The sequence below is a fragment of the Chaetura pelagica genome, unplaced genomic scaffold (genome assembly GCF_000747805.2).
Source record: "Chaetura pelagica isolate M959 unplaced genomic scaffold, ChaPel_1.0 scaffold630, whole genome shotgun sequence".
In the NCBI taxonomy this organism is placed as follows: domain Eukaryota; kingdom Metazoa; phylum Chordata; class Aves; order Apodiformes; family Apodidae; genus Chaetura; species Chaetura pelagica.
Window position 1 is genome coordinate 1853270 of NW_009951855.1, and position 22517 is coordinate 1875786.

The 22517-nt window shown below is 35.6% G+C and overlaps 1 protein-coding gene across 1 annotated transcript; it reads left to right on the forward strand.

Moving 5' to 3' along the window:
- Window positions 1–3545: 3545 nt before the first annotated feature.
- APPL1 (adaptor protein, phosphotyrosine interaction, PH domain and leucine zipper containing 1) lies at window positions 3546–20984 on the forward strand. Its single transcript, XM_009993424.1, has 21 exons — window positions 3546–3638; window positions 4522–4581; window positions 5399–5470; window positions 6300–6387; window positions 7213–7254; window positions 8071–8129; window positions 8611–8757; window positions 9340–9422; window positions 9514–9672; window positions 10962–11150; window positions 11654–11696; window positions 13444–13500; window positions 13987–14078; window positions 14615–14797; window positions 17027–17076; window positions 17458–17632; window positions 17736–17772; window positions 19194–19340; window positions 19577–19627; window positions 19971–20060; window positions 20835–20984. Exons 1-21 carry the CDS (start codon window positions 3615–3617, stop codon window positions 20982–20984), a joined length of 1998 nt encoding a protein of 665 aa, XP_009991726.1. The 5' UTR covers window positions 3546–3614.
- Window positions 20985–22517: the final 1533 nt, after the last annotated feature.

A 22517-nucleotide genomic window follows, 5' to 3' on the forward strand; every position in this document is an offset into this window, starting at 1 on the left:
CGGGAGGGGGGGAGGGAGGAGGAGCCCCCCCCCAGCAGCAGGGCAGGCGGGGCTCGGGGCCGGCAGTGACCGCCCTCGGGATGCCGGTGTGTGCGGCCCCTGCGCGGTGTCACCGCGGCCTCCCGGGTGTCCTGCGGGCTGGGGAGCTGCTGGGAAAGCAGCGACCTCGGCACCGATGTGCCAGGGGTAGCGTGCTTGGCGACCGGGCGGCAGGCAGCAGCTTCCACTGGCCGCCTCACTTCCCCACCCCCGCATTTATCTGCATCACTTCTTTTGGAGACCTCATCCTCACTTCTCAAGACGGTTTCCCTTAGATTTGTATTCTACTAAAAACGCATTAACGTTTAACGGAGACGTATGAAGAGCAGGTTTTGGATGAGGTTATCATGATGGTCGTTAATGCTGCGAGTAGGTGGGAAACGCGGGGTGCTGAGAGGCCTTTAATTGCTCTGTTATCTTCGCTTCCATTTCTGCCGCCTGACCTTTGTCAGTGATGCCATATTCTGCACTGGCATTTCTTTCATGCTGCTGTTAGGCAGGAAATGCTTTGTGCAGTTGCACAAAACCAGCAAGCACGTTCTACTGCACTTCCTAGATGAGGAAAAAAGTTTAGAATATCTTTTATTATAGTCTTTTTAATTAAGATCCTTGTTTGGCTGCATTGTTTATGTAGATGAGCAAGACTTCCTATAGTGTAATAGCATATGCCTTGGGAAGAGAAACTCTCACTTGCTTAATAGAGGATTTTAAGCCCCAAATTGACAACAATTTTAACAAATGTACATCAAGTGGAGGTAAGACTTAGAAAAGGCACCAAAAACGCTATGCAGAAAGGCTATAATTGCTTTCCAAAGGACAGTGCCCCATATAGCTCAAATACTAGATCTTAGATGAGATCTAGCCAGAGACTAAACCTGATGTAGTCTCATGAAGAGGATAAGTTTTTGGAAGTGTTATAATAATAGTGGTTTAACAAAATGATCTCTTGAATGTCTGTACTCAGTACATGGAAGTCAGAACTATTCATATTTATAGGACATGTCAAATGTTTGATGTGCTTAAACTATTAGATTTGCTGGTATCTTCTTCATCTGTCAGTCACCTTATATTTCAGGTGAATTCTGATTAACCACCTCTTAAAAGAACCTATCTAGGACTGTAGTCTTCTATTACATTATCCCACATCCTTTGTTTTTAAATCAGTGCAATGAAAATGGCAACCAATGTTGCTTGAAGAAATGACAAATCTTGCTTCCTTTAGAAGCTGCCATGACTTTCTGACTGATGTACTCATGCTGTAATATTGAAAATGATCATCAACCTAGGTCTTTGTTTATTGCTGAATTATGGACTGGAGTTTTGCACCTTTAGACTTGTTTCAGACACTAACTATAGGTATATAAACATCATATTAAACATATGCAGCTAAGGGAAGGAAAGGCTTTTCTAAAATAGCAAAACCCATTCATTTCCTCTTGTTGCAGGATAAAAATCTAACCTCTGTCTTTTCAGACATAAACCAAATGCCATTTTACATTGTCTTTTGCTATGCAAAACAGTGCAATTTAATTATTAACTTAGGACATATAATATACACATACTCACTGTTTATATATATGTTTAGAGAGGGTTTCTGCTCAGACTTATTTGCATTCCCAAGGCATTGCACAATAAAAAAGCCAAGAGACTTGACAGTACAGGCTCTCTCATGTAACTGGCACTACCATACATACCATGACACAGAATGCTTAACAGTTCACTGACTTCTAAATAGGTGGTTTCTTTCTGCATCTTATCACTGGTAGCTTCTAATGTACCTGCTCATATATATGGAATGAAAACATCTTAAAAACATGAAAAATTATGCAAAGTTTTACTAGAAACATAAGTAAACAGTTTCTCTATTTTTCTACTAAAATAGTCTGCTATACCTTGTTTACAGTTTGAGGTTATTTCCTTTCCATCAGTATCACACACTGCCCGTTTGAAGTCCAGACATCAGTAATTGATATTTTTATAATAAAACAGAAATGCTTTTATTCTACAGTGTTCACTTTTAAACATTAAGCATAATCCAGAAAGCTTACATGATACTCCTTAAAAATTACAAGTTCTGATTTATTTATGTTCAGATTTATTTATGTTCAGGTTTAAAGGTCATGAGTATATAATTCAGTGGTTATGGTACTATGTAATTTTTTCTTTTGCATTCTTTCATATATGTCTCCTTTAATGGGAAAGCCACAGCTATTATGATGACACAACATGTTGCCACACCTGACAAACATTTAAATTCTCCTCCATCTCTTTCCTTCTCCACCCCCTTTTCCACTTGTTTTATAAACTAGAACCACCATCAAAGTGATTTATTGTGTTGATAATGCTGTTTATTCTTTTTTATTATTCAAGCACCTTACAGGCATTACATATTATGATCTTATTTGTGAGACAACTAGGCATGTAATTCTAGTTAAATAAAAGAATTTAATGTAAAAAAAATGTTAGGATTAGGAAAAACAAATGTAGTGTGCACAGAATTATAGGTACATTATTTGCTTTTACCTTTTTGGGATATTGTCTTGGTGGAAGGAAGCTATTCAGTATCCTCATGGTGAAGAGTAACATTGCTTCCAAGTGCAAAAAGGATGCAAGAACACTGAGTCAGCATCTCATTTAAGCTTCAGGACAAATTATGCCTGAGCAACTTGATTGTCTTTTCATACCAAGTCAGTAATTTCATTACAGGGAAGAGCTGTGGTTGTCATTTACCTTGGCTTAAGCAAGGATTCTGACACAATCCTTGGTAACATCCTTCTGGACAAAATGGAGAGGTACAGACTGCAACCTGGGTGGAAAAACTGGCTGGACTGTTAGACTTAAAGAGTTCAGTGTTTTGAAGTTTAATAGGTGGGCATTGATAAAGAGGTTGATTGTGAGGTGGATACTGTTAAGCACCTTCATCAGGGATGCAGGCAGTACAATAGGATGCATAGTCATTGAGCTTGTGGGTGGCACCAGCTGAGGCACAGACTGACTGGCAAACTGGGGTAAGGACAAAAGACAGGTTTTTATAAGTCCCTTTCCCCATGGGGTGGTGAGGGGGAGGGACATGTATCTAAAGAACAACAAGATGTATATTGTATTGGTTTGGCTTTTAGTTCCTCATATCACAGAACTGACTGTAACCACTGCAGAATAAATGTGTATACTTGGCATGCTATTTAATACCAGTCATCTTTACCCTTTTCGTTAGGGATGTATTATAGTGGGTCCTGCTGTTCCAACTTTTTTATATGATTATCCATCTCCCTTGATCCTTTCCTATCTGAAAATGTACTTGTATTAACCTGGAGAGAGGCTGCAGTAGGAGTGAAGCTCAGCTGGCATGCAACATGTATCATTCCTGTAAAATATGTTGGAGAGTTTATAAACTTTGATAATGAAACCTGCAACAATACTATTTAACTTTGAAATTATTACATTGAAATGCTACTTTGGTAATCTGACATGTTAGTATTTTGGCTGTTCCATTTTTACAGACCCGCTCTTTGCTGGGAGTATTTGAAGAAGATGCTGCTGCAATTTCCAATTACATAAATCAGTTATTTCAAGCCATGCACAGAATATATGATGCACAGGTAGTGTTGATGAAATTCTTGAATGCATTCAAAAGCTTTGAAACCACATTTCATGTCTCTTGCTTTTTTGAAATTATTATAAGCAATATTTTTTTTAAACTTCAATGTTTTTTAAACATGGAATTGAGATAAAATAAGAATGAAATTACTGTTTTTCATTATGTTTGGGACTGGTGAAGACTAAATTCTTGTGATTTCTTTTGCAACAGAATTTCCTATGGCAAGTAAAATATCTTATGGTCTCCTAGTAGTTTTATTGTAATATCCAAGTGTTTTTAAAAGTTTTCCCATCATGATCTTAGTATGTATAATTGTAAAGTACCAAGTCAAAGACTATTTTTTATCTGCAATATATTCATGTTTCACTCATCATCTGATAAGTAACTGCAGTTTTATGCCAAAGGCTGAATCTGTTTTCTGTGTTTTTCTGAAACATTGAGTTTATGGCTATTTTAAAAATTTGTATTAAAAAATCAGTAAAATCTCAAAAGTTGTTCTGTACAATCTGCTAATTAGGTCACGTTTGTGTACAAGTACCAAGCAGTTTGTTACCAGGTAGCACTGAGGTTCATTGTAATCTTTCCTTTACAGAAAATAAATTCCTAATACTCAGAAACTAGGGCAGCTAATTTGAAAGAAGGGAGTGCAACTATGCACTGCATAATGTGAAAAATAAAGGAATCAGGGCACACAGTGCAGGCTGCGAACTGGTTACCTGTAATTCAGTAATGTTAGAGAAATGAAAGGGCAAGATGCTTGGAGTTTCTGAAAATCTGTGGTTAGATTTTAAGATAGCTTCAATTATGCAATTTAAAAATATTAATTTAAATGAAAAAGTAACAAGCTTGGGTTTTTGTCTTTTTTTTTTTTTTTTGTTAATCAGAACGAATTAAGTGCAGCAACTCATCTGACTTCAAAGCTTCTGAAGGAATATGAGAAGCAGGTACTGTGTAAATCACTGTTGTGTATGTATGGTCAGGACTACATATTTTTCTACTCTTTTATCTCCCAGAGCACAATGTAGAATGTATTTAGCTTTAGTCCATATAAAATGAACAGCTGTAGCTGGTGGCTCGAATCTTTGTCAAAATCATCTATCTTCATGTTAGTTCTTTCAACTAAAACAGAATAAAGCTCCCCTTACCATGATGAATATTAGTAAGTTCTAGAATATTTTACTTTTGAATCTCTGTGTTTGGGGATTGTTTAGCAATCTCCATTTAAAAACCATATTTACTACCTACAGTAGTCCCATGAGAAAGGGATGGAGAAACAGAGAGATGTAGAGTGTCTTTACTTTGGCCTCCATCAAGGTATTAATAGAAGTAAACTCCTTTGGATGACTTAGAAATTTCACACAGTCACATAACTTAAGAGTTAGAAGTTTAAGATGAACACCAAATATTTCTTAACTTTTGATAATTTAAAAATAATTTGCAAAGCTGGATAAAAATCTTCATAGATGTGAAGTCTTCATCTTTCCTGATTAAAAAAAAAAAAATAATTATTGTATAAAATCAATTAATTAGATTAATCTATTTTTATAATAGATGTGTTTTTTAAATTAGAATTGTTTCTTAGTCTTTTCCTCCCCAAAATGTTCTTTCTTCACAGGACAGTAAAGAAGTGCTTCAGTGTATCTTAACTATATAATATTTTAAAATAATGGAGCACCTAATACATTCATAGACATGATTAATACAGTTTTGCGAGTGGCAGAGGACGCTGCAAACAACACACCTCCTTTTATTTTCTTTTAGCGTTTTCCACTAGGGGGAGATGATGAAGTTATGACTTCCACTCTACAACAATTTGCAAAAGTAATAGATGAGGCAAGTACTTGTCTTTGTTTCACTTATTTGGCTAATGTCACCATGTATAGACTTTAACTTTCTTAATTATTCCAGCTTTTTCTAAGATACGAGGTACAGAATTTGCTTTCATTTGTCAATAAGGCAACACCTAATTATATATTGCAGCACTTATTTAAAGTTGTATAACCTGAAGATAAAGAATCCTCAGCAAAATGTGGATACGTGTTTGTTTGAGAAAAAATGTAGTTTAACTTCCTGTGGATACAGCCAAAACCCATTACAGGATAGCAGCTGGAACTGTTTTTTATGAGGGTGTTTTTATTGGCTGATTTTAGATACCTGACTGACAAAGGAACTTCCTGCTGTCTGTGTTAGAGACAGAGACTGGCTCTTTCCAAAGGCAGCCTAGCAGCATTAAAATCTTAATCAGGATTTTACCTGTGATCCTTCTCCTTACTTTTAACATTACTTCAACAGCATTTAGGGAGGAAGCAAGAATATGTTTGTCCTACTTCTGCAACCTGTGAAAGATGGTCTGTGATGTAGTTGAAGGGAAACTGGAGAAATAAATGAACTAGTCATGAGAATGCATAAGGCCATCTTCTGACATGATCCAGCAACTTGGAATAAAGTTGGAAAAGTAGGGACAAATACTAAACTCTGAAGGTCTTCTGTAAAAAAAATATGAGATCACTAGCCTAGAAAAGAATAGCTGCAAAAAAAGGAATGTGCAAAATTATGCTTGAATTCTAGATGTCATCTTTGAGTGAAATTTACACCAACCTTTTGTTTTGCTTTATGTCAGCACTGTTTTCCTAAAATTTCCTTTTTCTCTTGTCTTTTACAGCTCAGCTCTTGCCATGCAGTACTTTCAACTCAACTTGCAGATGCAATGATGTTTCCCATTACCCAGTTTAAAGAAAGGGATCTAAAAGGTAGAGTGCTCCAACAAATACTGGTTTTATCTGCAGCAGCAATAATAAAAATGGAGCATTTAATCTCAATAGCTCTTTGTAGTTAGTGATTCTACTACTGACTAATTTTACAGTTACATTATTCTACAGCCATGCTGGTAATACAGGTGGCTTCTTATTTGCCATCTTATTTGCATGCATGCATCTTATTTGCATGCATAAGATGCTTCCAACTTATTTTATAGCAGTTGTATCTTACTCTGCCTGGTCTAAAATAATATTTAATGTATCTGATTATGATGGATTTTACTCGAGATGATAAAGTGAATAGATTTGTGTAGCAAATGGGCTAATAAATTATAAGAGTTGTTCCCAAATTTGTTTAAATCCCTAATGTGAACATCCTAGAATGGTACTACCTATCATATGAACACTTTAAGTCTAAATGGAAATAAAAATTCTAACTTCCCTAAGCCTAAAAAAACATCTAGAACAGAACATGACTGATCTTAGGCAGGAGGAATCACAATGTCTTTGGGCCTTTTCTTTGATCCAGTAATACTTCCCCATCTCCTGTGTTTCTGCTTCCCCAACTCAGACCAGAAGTTCCTCCTTAAATTATTACAGTACAGTATCTTTTTTGGTAAGCTGGCTTGCCACATAGATGATACTCAGGCCCTAAGTAGGAGCAGACATTCTTGGCCAGATTGTGCCTGTGCTGATAACTCAGTATGGAACGAAGTGCAAACTGCAACTGATCAGAAATGAAACATTGCAGGAGAAACCTTTATACATAAAAGTTTTGTTACTAACAACTTATTTAAATTGTGCTATGTTATTTTGTAGAGATATTGACTCTAAAGGAAGTTTTCCAAATTGCAAGCAATGGTAAGTGTGAAATACTTAATGTTCTAGGTATTACAAGACAACAGTATTATTGTAGATTAGGATTGTAGATTTTTACTCAGAAAACTAGGGGAGATATTTGCATGGCTCAGAGTGACTAACTAAAGTGTAATTTTTTTCAGTGATATTTAGGCACCCAGCTTTCCTTGGTTCACTTGTAAATCTCTGCTTTGTGTATCAGTGTTAAAGCAAATTGACAGCATTAGTATTTTTTAGAATACTTTAAGTGTATATCTAATTATTAAATAATTTAGGATTATGCTATAAAAATTACTAAAAATAGTAAGGTGCTAGCTCACTTCTTAAAGTCAGGACTGGATTAATAAATGTCACCTCCCTTAAATTAGTTTGATATTTTTTTTCCGTATTGTAAGAAGTTACATTTTTTTAACTAGCTCTACTGTATCCTTGTAGAGGACATATTCTTTAAGGAAGGATTAAGTAAGGATTTGGCTTCTCTTAATGTAAATTGCTTCCCTGCTTTAGAAGCAAGAATGGTTAGATACAGGTTTTCATAATGGAAAATTGTCTCTACCTAAAGAAAGTTTCTGTCTTTGAAGAATATTAGAATATTTGAAGAATATTAGTTAGGGAAATTTGGCCATGTTGACATTTTTCTTCAGCCCAAGTATTTGTGGCAGTGCAGTAATAATAAACAAGCAAAAACAATAAAAGTTTTGATACAACAGAACTTTGCATTCAGCTGGCTGTGCAACACTCGCTGATAGAAAAGGTTTTCTGCTGTTTCTTAAGTCATTAATTTATCACAATAATAATGAATTCTCTCTTGATGCTTAGACCATGATGCTGCCATTACCAGATACGGTCGGTTGTCAAAAAGAAGGGAAAATGAAAAGGTTTGTAAAAACCAAAATACTTAATATAAAGATTTTTAGACGAGATAAGAAATAATTTTCATCTAATATTTATGATGGAAGGCAATGTATAGGGGATTCCACCTGAAGGTTGATAGTTTATATTTTAGCAGTAGAGACAGTTTGCTTTAGAACAGAAAATCAGGTTTCCCCAATACAGGCCTGTCTCGTAACTCTGAAAATGCTCTAAGATGAATGTTGTGATACTATATTGAATTTATTTTTGTAAAGAAATAATCATACTTTCTGGGGATAAAAGAATGCTGTATTTATTTTTCCTTTATCTGTCATGTATAAGTTAGAGAAGCAGAATTGTAGAGTAAAATATGCATTTGGTGATGACAGAGGGTAGAACATTACTGTGTTGTTTTTTCGATACTGGCAATAAAGCTGTCCAGAAGGCATGTGATGGATAACAAGTCTCAAACATTCCTTTTTCCTCCCCCTGTCTGTGTCTCTTTAGATCAAGGCTGAAGTTACAGAAGATGTATATACTTCCAGGAAAAAACAGCATCAGACTATGATGCATTATTTTTGTGCACTAAATAGTCTTCAGTACAAAAAGAAAATTGCTGTGCTAGAACCTTTGCTAGGATACATGCAAGCTCAGGTAACTTCAGATTCTGAAAGAAGGCTGATGTACTGAAATCCATTGCAAGACCTTTTTGCAATCCAAGGAAGCAAATAGAGAAAAAGACATACCCCATCCTCATCCCTGCAGCTGGCATAGCTGCTGCCATCAACACTGTCAGTAGCCAGCAGCAGTCATTTCCCACTCAATACATGAATCTCATCATGACATGCCCTCCCTCCCTCAGAGGATCTTCTAGGGAAGTTTTGGTGACAAATATAAAGGTCTGATTCTACCCCAAACCCAGATGGCTACATTTAATGCACTGCCTGAAATTCCATTGCTAGGTACTTTTTTCCACTGGATTGCTAATGGGAATAGCTGATTAAAACTTCCATGAATGCAAGTCCACGTGGAGGTTTATCTTCTTGGAAAGTAATGTGGAAACAGTTAGACTCTTTCCTGTGTCAGCTATTCTGAGATGAGATAATCTTTTTATTGAGAGACTTTGGTGGGACTGAGGGATGAAAACAGATTTCTCTGAGAAACTTTAACCTCCTGTGGTTTCATATGTTATTACTGTAGGTCTATTAATGACTAAATTCTCCCTTTTTTTTTAAGATAAGTTTTTTTAAAATGGGTTCAGAAAATCTTACTGAGCAATTAGAAGAATTTTTGACCAATATTGGCACAAGTGTACAGAAGTAAGTTGCTTTTTCTTGAATTTTCAACTACTATCAAGCCAATTATTTCATTAATAAATTATCTTTGTTAATAACACATTGTTTACCTTAGTGTTCGCAGGGAAATGGAGTGTGAAGTAGAAAACATGCAACAAACTATAGAGGACTTGGAAGTAGCTAGTGATCCACTGTATTTGCCTGATCCTGATCCTACAAAATTTCCTGTTCATAGAAATCTAACCCGGAAAGCTGGCTATCTCAATGCAAGAAAGTAAGACTAACTTGTTACCTAAACATTCCAGAATACTTTACTTTGAGAAAGAAAAGCTAAAAAAGTTATGTATTATTTTTCTGAATTTAGCTCTGCTGATTTTATGTGTTGAGTAACTCAGATAGGAGCTGTTCTGTTTCTTCCTTTGCACTCTTTTACTTAATTAGTATTAATTTCGTTGTTACACTGACAAAGTGTCATTCAGGTGCAGAGTATGGTTATCCTGGTTCTAGTCTAATTTTGTCTGAATTTTCACATCATGAAGAATAATTAAAGTTTAGTAGAGTGTGATTTCACTGGATTGTTACTATGAAACAACCAGATGCAGCTTCCAGGATTGTTACGTAAGTATCTGTTAAATCTTTGGGATTCAGTCTAGTTAAAAAATAAGACAAGTTGGAGATACACAAAGCGAAACATCCTCTGTTAACAGAAACACACTTTGAAAATGGCCTTCTCAGTTTCATGAGGGAGCTGTCACTCTATTGCTAATTTTTATAGTTATTAAAAATAAGTTGTAACACTCAGAATTTTTTTCTGTAATTTATAGTTAAGCTCGAAGGATGTTATTAAAAAACGTAGGCTGCTTTTTAAACAACAATTAGAGTAACATACTCGCTGAATGAGGCATGCATTTCTGTGGTAGAACACAATTGCAGCAATTAATATTGAAAGGAGTGTCTGAAAAAAAGGGAGGCATTTGCAAATACCAATGACTGTTGTTTTCAGATTGTTCCTCTCATGTTATCCTGGGGAGAAAAAAACAAACATACAACACCCAAAAACCCCAACAACATGCTTTAAGCCAAATGTTGGAGATCTTGTTGAATGGTACAAAATACTTGAAAATTGAGGTATCTTATGTGACTAAGCTAATGCTTAACACAAGGGTCTTCAAAACTTGGTCTTAACAATGAAAGTGCAAAGTTCAGAGGTCTTACACATTGTATTGATAAAGCACATAATTTGAATATGCATTTTGTGTAAAGCATTACATAAAAGCTGATCATTAATACTGAACTACTTAGACCTTTTTATTCTAATAAAGTTTCACAGAATCTAGAAAAGCAACAAATCAATGTATTCTTTGCCAGCAGTAGGTTTAGAATGAAAAAAATAACTGACAGAAAGAGACAAATTTAGCTGTAAAGCTAACCTGAAACGTTAAATGGGGATAAAAGTTTTCTTAAATGTCTAGATGGTTTGTACCAAATAATTATTTTCTTTCTCCTAATTTATACAGCTCAGCTGAAGTCCTAAGCTACTAAGACACTCTTTTTATCTTTTAGTAAGACAGGGCTGGTATCTTCTAGTTGGGAGAGACAGTTCTACTTCACTCAAGGTGGAAATTTGATGAGCCAGGCAAGAGGAGACGTAGCTGGGGGACTTGTCATGGATATAGACAATTGTTCTGTAATGGCTGTGGACTGTGAAGACAGACGGTACTGTTTTCAGATAACATCTTTTGATGGTAAAAAGTAAGTATTCTTACATTACTGGTACCTGTAATACTGACTCACTAATTAAGAAGAGAAAGATAGTCTATCTTTGGCCAGATTATAGCTTGGTAGATTCTGGGGGTATTTAGAAGTAAAATCTGGGATGTCGTCTTCACTTTGTAATGTCTGTTTGTTTTGTTGTTTGTCTTTTTAGTTTATCAGCTCTATAATGTAGCTGAGTGGTATTTCAGAATAAGGTTACCATAACCAGTTTACAGTGGTGTGTTACCTTTTGCAAGGGCTTAGGTATTACATGGGCACAATTAGAATTTTGTTCCTTTTCTATTTTCAATTAAAATTAAAACATAGATTGCCTGTCACCCACCCATTAAATGCTGACAGCATTTGGCACATACACAGAATCTTCAGCCTTTCTTAATTTATCGTGCAATGTACAAATGTGAAAGTGGAATTTCCTGTCTGAATGTAATTGTGAGGCATTTTAAATAGACAGAATTGTCTTTTCCATTCTCCTCTTTCAGGTCTTCAATCTTACAGGCAGAGAGTAAAAAAGATTATGAAGAGGTAAGTTTATAGGAGGTTCTCATGCAGTCCAATGATTTTCTGTTATGCAGAAGGAATACATTTGTAACCATAGTTGGTGTGCTGGTTTTATCTAGGTGGTAAGCAGTGAACTTTTAACTCATTCTATCCATAATGACAGGCTTCAGGAAGTCTCACAAAATAATACTTTGTTTAAATCCTAGAGAAAAAAAATGCAGTTCTGAGTGCAACCAAGTCCTTTTCACTATCATGGAAGCAGGAAAGGAAAAAAGGGACCAAAAAAAGCCCACAGCAAAACAGCTAGGAGTAATGGAATCTTGAGAAATGCTGCTGCTGCTGCTTTGTTCATGCTTTCTCAAACTTCTTTCTTCCTACCTGCTTGTCAAGAATGGAAAATAAAGGAAGTCTTTGGTTAGGACACAGAGAATAATACAGGCAGTTGAGAAAAGAGGAAAAACTGTTTTTCTGCCCCTGATAGATGATGGGAAACTATGTTCATACTTCGTGAACAAGTTGAAATGTGAAATAATATTGCTTTTGGACTGCTTTCAAATCTGCTTGTGTCACCAGTTCCAAATGGCTGCTAACTCTGGTGAGGCAGACGTACTTGCCTGTGCACTGGATGAACACAAGCTGAGAAATGTCAGTATTCAAATACTATGCCAGCAAATTTACATGTTGTACCACATATTGGTGGGGAAAAGAAACGGGGAGGGAAAACCCCATCCAACCAGCAAGGATGTATTTTCCCTACTTTCTTTAGCTTTCTGTAGAGGTGAGAAAAATAAGGTTCTCTAGAGTTTTTGCAAATAATAGCCTAGCGGTATAGGTGTGTAGTGGTCCAACAAAGAATGTTCTAGTTATTAGAATTAATGTTTTATTTGGACAGCTTTTTACAGCTGTCCAAAAGCTTGCACAGATGAGCCAAACTGTTAAATTCATTACATTCATTACAGTCTAGGAATATACTCAGATTTGTCCAGAAACAAAGGAACACATGTAGTAAGAGATACTAAGTATTTGTTAAATAAAGAGGTATATCTGTTTGCATTATTACTCATTAAAAACTTTTCAATAAGGGGCAGGATGGGAAAAAAAAACATTTTAAAAGCACCTTTGATTTGAAGCATGTTTGGGCAAGCAGCTGGATGAGGAAATACAGAAAATATGGTACTTTCAGCCTGGATTCAAATTCCTCTGCAATCTTCAATGTTACATTGATGTAAAATGATCTTTTATGCTATTCCTAAGGTTTTTAAAGTGGAACAGCCTCTGTAGTATGCATGCAATCCAGTTAGTTTTCCTTCAGGTAAAAGTTGAAAAGCATAGAGCAGGAACAGATGGTTTTCCACAGCACAGAGAGAAAATTGATTCTAGCTTACAAGTGCAAGAAATGGGCAAATTCCACAGAAGGCAGATGGAATCTTTAGAATACCTTGAGGAAACACTGTCATCTGCAGTTGCAGAATAATGGGAGTACAGAGAATCCTGATTTTGTTTTTTTTTAAATTCCTAACTGTCATGACTTAAGCTTGTTTTAGTGTTGAGCTTCAGTGTGTCTAAAGTAATTTATTCAAGTAAAATCTGATATTGGGAGGTGCAGTATGCAGATAGTAATGAACTGAATGACAAGCTGAGTGTGCAGAATAATGGTTTGGCTCCCTGAAGTTAGAAAGAAAGTGGGAAAAGTGCTGAAACTAGTCAACTTGACTATTGAATCAAGTTTGTTAAAAAATGACAAATATTTTTTTTTCTCTCTCTTTTTCAGTGGATATGCACCATAAACAACATATCTAAACAGATATATCTTAGTGAAAACCCTGAGGTAACTACTAAAATTCATAGTATAAGTAATATGGTAAGATGTAGATTTGCACAAAATTCAAGAGATCAACTAGATAGCACAAAATTAAGCTGATTGCTTCCTACATTTGTAATCACAAGCTTATCATGGTATGAAAGCATACAGTCTGTTTTCTTCTTCATCTAACTTCTTATATAGGAAGCTTGAAAAATATACGACTTTTATATTTGGTATAACTTTTGACATCTTCAAGATCCTGTATTTGTATATGATACTTTGTCACAAATATTCAGATGGATCCATTTAATTCCTACTAGAGAGAACTGACAGTCTTCTGAATATGAATCTGATGAGCACAGACATTTTGTAGGAAAAATATTTTCACTTCATTGCAGTTATTTGCCTTGTTACTTGTTTCATATAGGGCATTTGGGTACATAAATTAATGTCATTTATGTGGTTTTAATTTATCTAGTAAATTAATTTTTTCCCATCCCTCTATTGCAGGAAATTGCTGCACGTGTAAATCAGTCAGCTCTGGAAGCTGTTACTCCATCTCCCTCCTTTCAGCAGAGGCATGAGAGCATGCGGCCTACTCTGTAAGTTAATGAACACTTGGCTGTAATTTGAAGACCACATCTATAAAGAGAAACAAACCCCAACAAACAACAAAAACTTTCTATGTTTGGAAATAAATCTTGGATAGACTAGAGAAAAATTTCTTGGACTTACCTTTTTAGCATTGTGTAGCATCCATTGTCACAAGTAGTCAAGATTTCCAGCCGACTAGACAGTTTTGTTGGTTGCATCATATGTTTGGTTTGTTGCATGAATTTATATTGAGATTTTTCTTAATCCTAATTGCTGAAAGCAGACCTCAGATTGTTTTAACATCATTATGTAATCACAGATGAAATATAATACAATCTGATGCAATTATGCCACGCAAGTAGTAACTGTAAGTTTGGCTAGAAATGGAGACTCCGTCTTTGTTTACTATACCCTGATCTTACTCAGGTTTTTAGTTTTTGTTTTACATCAAGTTTTGGAATATTGTATTGGTCTCCCATATGGTTTAATTTATTATCAACCAACCTGAAACTAAGAGATCTTAATTTTTTTTGTTTTGTTTCAGACAATCTCGGCCTCCTGCAGTTCGGACGAGCAGCACAGGGTCACTTGGATCTGAATCAGCAGCTTTATCGACACTCTCCCTGGATTCACTTGTTGCCCCTGACACGCCGATACAATTTGACATCATATCTCCAGTTAGTGAAGATCTGCCTGGTCAAGCAAAATCTTCAGGGCAAGCGGGGAGGTAGGACATGCAGAGAGCAGAAAAAAAATCCTGAAGTTAATCATTTAGAAAAAAACAACCAATCAAACCAGAAATCCATGTTTAGGCTGTAGCTCCAAAACACACGTTGCCATTGCCCTGACTCATGTCACAAAATTTGCAGTGCCCAGCAAAGCAAACCAGTTTTTTGTGATAGTTAAGTAGAGTTGTGAAACAATGGCTTAACTACATGCACTAGTCTTGAGGGTTGTTTTCTGTTTAGCAGCACCTTTTCTTACTTTAACAGCTATTGCTTTTATTTATTGATTTATTACTACCTTTTGGTTTCATAAAGTATTTTCCTTTCCTATTGCTTGCTCACCCAGCAGTTTGGGTTATTTCCTCTTGGAAACTCAAGAGAAATTTGGTAGCCCTGCCTCCAGGTGATGATGGCATACGATGACACTCTTCTTAACCTGAAAGGTGAGTGAAAATGATCTAGGCTTCTAGAGTAATCTCATCTACAGACAAGTGAAAATTGTCTAAGAGCTCTTCCCAAAATATAAAAACATTTTCTTCTACTTGTTTTTTTGTAAACTTCCCACTCAAAAGTTAAAAAAAACAACCTGTAAATCTGCACAGCCTTTCTGGAACTATATGTACAGAGATCAGATATTAAGAAAACTTTATTTGCAGACGCAGCTGTTCTTGACAACAAAAGCCTAAAAGCTGAAAACTAAATTATATTACTCCAGTCACAAAAACGTGTTGTATTCCTCTGCCCTCCAGAAGAATATTTGTATTTTCAGTTGCACCTCACAGAGACGTCAGAGTTAAATATATTCAATTTTAACTCATCCTTTTTTTGTCAGTTTTTTTGTTGTTGACTAACCGGTTGGCTAACTAGATCCTTAAGAATATATTGATTTAAAAAAAGACTGGAACTGTATTCCAGGAAGTGGAAAGATTTAATAGCTAAACTCATGTCATCAGTTATAGTTCCATTCTAGAAAATCCTGTGTTTCGTAGCAGAAAGGATACGGTTGTGCTCAGTATTTTCAGTTGACCATCACTGTCAATAAAGAAATGCAATGTTTGTACAAATAGGCAACATGCTACTTTAGAAGGATTAATTATTTAAAAAGTCTTCCCCACTTGCCTTAGTTCCTGAAACTGATGACATATTTAAATTTTAATTTTGCCTTTTGAGAGATCCAATGAGATTTGGCATTTACTTTTCCAGTCTAATCTTAAATGGCAAAAAAGTCTCAGCAATAAAAGATGCTAATAGAATCTCCCTTTACTGTATTTATGCAGGTGAGCATCTAATGGGATTATTCTTGATTGAATCCTTGTTAAATAAACATTGTAGCAATGACTTTTGACGTCAGAGTTCAATCTAGAACAATTTTACTCCTTTAAACTAGACATCTCTTACTTAAAAGACTTCACTGATAAAATAAAACTGGCAGTCAGCATAACATGTAACTGAACAAGAGATTGACATCTTTTTCTTAGTTCATAAATTTGCTTTTAGAACATCTCTTAGAGAGATGATGCCTTCATTACTCCCTTATAAAACCTAATTTGAAGTTTATTAACCCCTTGACAATAGTTCTGCAGCTACCAATTAGCCAAAGAGTTTTTTCCTCTTTAGAAGTTTTAAACACAATTTCCCCATTTCACATATTCTCTTCTCAGCAATGCTTTTGAAAAATGTAACTTGGAAGCCTAGAGTATTTTCACTTTCATTGTAACTGATAGCAATTCTGTCTTTGAGAGCCAGAAATAGCCACGTTTCTCTTGACTGTCTAGGAGTAAAACCCCAGTACTATTTTCAGAAAGCTGCATTTCAAACAAACCTATGACTTCTCTTCAGTAAGCGTGACTACTAGCTTTTGGCTATACTTCCTGAAGTTGTTCTGTGAAATTTCATTCCCTAAAACTATACCTTTTCAAAGTCTTGACTTGGGCTTAATTCAGATCTAACGAAAAAATTCAGATCTAAAAAAATACCATGAGCAAACTCTCTATGGCAGCAATAGGACAATAATATCTGGTATTTTTTCCCATGAGTCCTCAAATATAGCAATTTATGTCTAACTGCTGATTAAACTGCTTGTCCTTATGATTTATCATTCATTGTTTATCTGGATTGCAAGTCTGTGAAATAGTGACATGTTCTTACTTGATGCAGCATTAGACTGCTACATGATTCCTTAGTGGTTCTTGTGGTCTCACTCCTGGCTTGATGTTTTCATTTTTTAATAGACGCACAAATCCTTTTGGTGAATCTGAAGGCTCAAAATCTGAAACAGAAGGTAAAACAAAAATTTTATTTCAATGGAAAATAAAAAATAGAATTTGAAAATTATTTTCCTGTTCTAATCTGTAGCTTCTACTTTCACACTAGTTTTAGAATGCTTAGTTATATTAGCAATGTATTAAGACAAGTGGAGTTAAATCATGCAACTGTCTGAAAGTCTGTGTTCAAAATAACTCATTGCAACTCATGTAGTCATTGAACCCAATGAAAAGGTCTGTGACTTGCTGCTTAGTAATTGTACTTCTAATTCATAAGTATGAGCAGTATCTTTCCAAGTTGTTAGAAGCTCGGAGTTTTCCTGACTGAACTCCATCTGTGGATTTGAGTGGAAGACTCAAAATAGAGTTCACATTTTTAATACTTTTCTTTGTCTTAGATTCAATTCTTCACCAGTTATTTATTGTAAGATTTCTTGGCTCTATGGAGGTGAAGTCTGATGAAAGCCCAGATGTTGTTTATGAAACAATGCGTCAAATACTAGCAGCTCGGGCCATCCATAATATTTTCAGGATGACAGAATCACATTTATTAGTCACTTGTGACTGTTTAAAGTAAGTTTGCTTCCTGACTTCTACTGATGTTTATTTACAGAATTATCTTCTTTCAGTTTGGTAAAATTTACTTTTTGGTTTGTTTTTAAAAACAAATTTTTAGGTTAATTGATCCACAGACACAAGTTACAAGACTGCGAGTAAGTAACTTTACATTTTAAGATAAATATCCAGCACTGTAACTCTTCTACTTTAAATATATTAAATATATTATATTATATATTATATTAGCAAAAATCAATTACAGCATGAGATTTCCAGACAAATTTCTACTGAAATTAGGAAAGTAATGCATACATTGAAAAATAGACAGAAAAACATGAGCAAATCTGGTTTAAGGGGAGTGATTTCAGTAGATCAGGCAGACTTTACAGGCTTTTGAATCCCCCTAATTTGATAGGGTAAAATCTTAGGAAAACAATATTGTATTTTAACAACGTGTTTGATTATATTTTGGAGGCAAATTAGTTCTGATGTCCAGAAAGGTTTGCTGGTGTTTGGGCTTTTTTGTTTTCCATTTTTGGTTGTTAATGCATTATTGCATTGGTAGTGCTGTGTGGTTTCTGTTGTGGTGTTGGGGTTTTTTCCTAATCCTTTATAACAAATGCACTTATCAAATATGCCCAGCTTAATTATTCCATAATAGTTATCTGTATTTATTATGTTTCAAATTCGTTGCTCTCCTCCCTGCAGCACCCACCCTTCTCTATATACAATTTATGATCTGTTATTTAATTTGTTTGGGTCTTCTTTAAAAAACACTCAAGTTTTTTTGTGACTCTGAATTACTTTCATTTCTGTAAAAGGAAACCCTAAGCATGTGAAAATGTCTTGATATTTTACTTAGTGGGTTTTGGTTTCTTTCTTTACTTCTGAGGCATTAAGTTCAAAACTGTCCCGACGCTGTAAACTTTTACAAATGAGATATATCAACTGAGTGCATGTGTAGTATTCTGAATGTGTACACTTAAGGTTAGGAAAAACCTGTCCTATCACTTCATGGCAGCTGTAGTAGGGGCCTTCAGAATTTAAAAACTTATCCTCCGGTAAGTCTCAAAAAGATCTGTTTGAAATGTCTAAGTCAACTCTTTCAGGAATGAGAATGCAAAATCATTCTACAAAATAGTGAGGCTATGTGGTTTGTTAATTTTGGGGTTTGTTTGTTTTCTTGCTTATATGTTCCTAAAGAGCTGAAGCTAATTGCAGGAAAGGTTCTGGAGTAGTAGTGCCTTTACCCTGGCACCAAATACTGAAGGCTTAGTTGCAAAAGTAATTTGTATGAATAATGTCTCCTAAAAGAAAAAAAGGAGTGTCCTCACATTGAGAAAGATGGCTGAATGGCATTGCAGATGTGGTTCCTTGTGCTTTTAGAAATTGTCCTGTATTTTGAATAATTTAGAATAATTTAATCCTTGTCTTCTTCTGTTTGTATTACACAAATGCATGTTCTGTGTGGTTGACCACTTAGGATACTGAAGTCATTAATATGCAGTATTGAAACTTCATCTACAAAATATTTGGAACCAGTTTTAATATCTCCATATTTGATCCTTTTTGGCAGTTTCCTTTGCCCAACGTAGTCTTGTATGCTACACACCAGGAGAACAAGCGCCTCTTTGGATTTGTGCTTAGAACTTCAGGAGGGAGAGCTGAGAGCCGCCAAACTTCTGTCTGCTATATATTTGAATCAAATAATGAAGGGGAAAAGGTACTGGTGATGGTTATACTTGTATCAGTTTTCAACCTGACATGGATCCTAAGATGTTAGACCCATTTGAGCTAAGGATTTCTGTGTGTTTTGTTTATTTACTGAGAAACAGTTAAACCAGATTGCTTAACTGCCTGCAAGTGCTTTAAGGTGCTATCATATTTAATTTGGGGATCTGGCTTTAAGGGCATTTTTTTAGGGTTATTTTGATTACTTCAAATCTGTTTTTTGTTTAGATTTGTGACTCTGTTGGACTGGCAAAACAGATAGCTTTTCATGCAGAACTGGTAAGAACCTTTTTGGGGCAAGGGATACTTGTGAATGGAAGGGCAAGAGTGTATATTTAACATGTGTAATAAAATATATTCTGCAAGATATTTATAGATCCACTAGTACTGTTCTGGTATATTTTAAGGGATTAGTTTTCTAGGATTTAAACTCAAGGTAAAAAGACTGGCCAGTGGGAACTGCAGAACAATATTGAAAAGAGGATTCAGCTGGCATACCAGTCCTTTAAAAGAATAGTAATTAAATCAGTTGTATAACAGCTTTGAGTATACTCATATAAATAGGTAGTGTATCAAACATCTCAGACTGTTACTGACTTTATATACATTTTTTACCCTTTAGGATCGGAAAGCATCAGAAAAGCAAAAAGAAATTGAGAGAGTCAAAGAGAAGCAACAAAAAGAACTGAATAAACAAAAACAAATTGAAAAGGTACATCTCATAATGACTTCTTAATATTACTTTTTTCACCCTGCCTTCTTTGGCAGCTTTGTATTCCAAGCTTCACTACCATATTTTTTAGTAAAACTTCATGGAACGTTAAGTTCATTATTAGAAGCATTTCCTGTGTTAATTGTGCAGATTTTGTACAGTAGTTTTAAAAAAGAGCTCTTTGTAAGAGTACTTAAGAGCAGTACTTGAAGGAAGCTTTTAAAGCTGCAGAACACATGGGAATGGGGAATAAGAAAGGCAAACAGTGAGCTGGACTTCCCCATTCTCTCTCAAGTAACACTGAGGGTACAGTTTATTCATATATGCAGCATGATTGGACTAGTCTCTGCACTACAGAATGAGTTCTGTATTTGTACAGGTCAGCATGTTTGGTAAAAGATTAAGAATAAAAGGACAGTAAGTTACCTTGATCGTTGACAGCAGGTCCTTCAGTTTTGAACTTCTCCATGTCCTTTGCTGAGGAGGGTTCAGTTACACTGTGAGAAGGGGATGCAGGGAGTGGGTTCTAGATGATGACACTTGTTCTGACTTGTTGTGTTTTAAGTACAGTTGTGTTAGCTGTTCTAGCAGTGCCAGCCTCTGAAATGGATTGGTTTTCTATGCAGTCTTTTCATTCACTCTGTACATAAAGTGGTCCATTGGTAGTATTAAAGGACAGTTGATAAATTATAATAATGTTAGCCTGTTTCAATTGTAAGTTACTTAAAAGTTAATACTTTTTTTCTCATTTTCCACCTCCCCCTCTCACATTAGGACTTAGAGGAGCAAAGCCGCTTGATAGCTGCTTCCAGCAGATCAAACCAGAGCAGTGGAGAAGGACAGTTTGTAGTCCTGAGCAGTAGCCAGTCAGAAGACAGTGATTTAGGAGAAGATGGAAAGAAGAAGCGAGAATCTGAAGCCTAATGTTGCCTACTATATTAAAATGGTAATCTTGGATATATTTGGTGAAATGGCACAAGTCCTTCAAGAAGTGAAATGTAGGTGGAGGGTCTGTTGTACGATAGAAGAGAGTAGACCCTGTTATGCCTTGATTTTTCTTCCTCAATTGCGTGAATTCCATTTTCACGTCAGTATAATTTCTCTTCTGTATGCCAGATGAATCACGGTGATGCTACCAGGTTCATTACCAAATTGTTTTCTTGAGGCTTTTCTGCACTATGGAAAAAACTGTGGGTTCCCCCCAATCTCTCTGTGCAATTGACTGCTCTTGAAGCAAAACTTAAAACTCTGGTTGGACTTCAGCAGTACATGGCAATGTGTTCTTTACACTGTACCATAGAGAACACCTTGCCAGAAGCAGAAGTGGGTGTCCAAATAAGGCAGTGCTAAGCTTTACCTAATTTGTTGCACATACCTGTTCTTAGATTTAGAAAGAAAAATCCTTATAAACAGCAGAGATTTGAGCAGTAGTTCTAGACAGATCTTTTTTGTGTCATATTGCACTGTATGACACCGTCTTCAGTTTTTTGGTCAACAGAATGCTGAAAGAATTGTTTTCAACAGGAGGAAAAAATAGTCAGACCTAGATAAGAGCTGATGAGACAGTTGCACTTTGCTGCATGAGGAATGTATAAAGCATTCCTTATCAAATTATAAGAGTAATGTATATATTCTTGTAGCACAAGTGCCATGTTCTTGTTTTTTTACCCAGTACATGTAATAAAAAGCTGTAAGCCTTAGAGTTCACTTTTATAGAACATGCTTGCAGTTGCAGGAACATCCTGAATTCCATCATTTGAAAAATCTTTTGAATATGTATATGCCTTGTCACCAGTACACTACATTTACTGACAACAAGTTGAAGCTCTTAATCTTTTTATAGAAATTGATTTTGCAAACAAAATTATGAGCTCTGAAGTAAAAGAATATGTTAATCCTACATCCTAGACTCAATCCTGTAAAGCATTTTTCGAAGCAGTGTCTGTTTATAGCTTGTAAGCAAGTGGAGCTCTGTGTTCCAAACTGTGTAATATTTATTTTGTATAGTACTAAATGTGTGCATTCACCTTTTGATCCAGAAGAGAAAACTTGTTTGCAGAGAAAGATTTATTTTTGCACTAATTACTATAAATACTAAAAGCCAGTGGAACAGAAGATTTATCTCTTAATAGTGGCATGAAAATAACAGGAAATGTAGAAAGAGAAGAATATGCTTATACTTCAAGTTATAACAGTTATGAGTGTTATACAGCTTGTTGCATGGCATTTCTGGTGTTCAGGAATGGAAGCAGATTTCTGAATGTCTTACCCTGAGTGGGTGGTGGCCCAGCCCTTCATGGCTGGAGTTGCTCAGTGCTCATAAAGCAAGTGAGGAACCTCAGGCCCTCACTGGCAAGATGTCTGTGGGTGCATAGAGAGGGCAATATCCTTGGCTCTCCTCACACACTGGAGCAGTGCTGTGGTGGCTAAAGCCAGCAGTCTCCTCCTGCCCCTTCT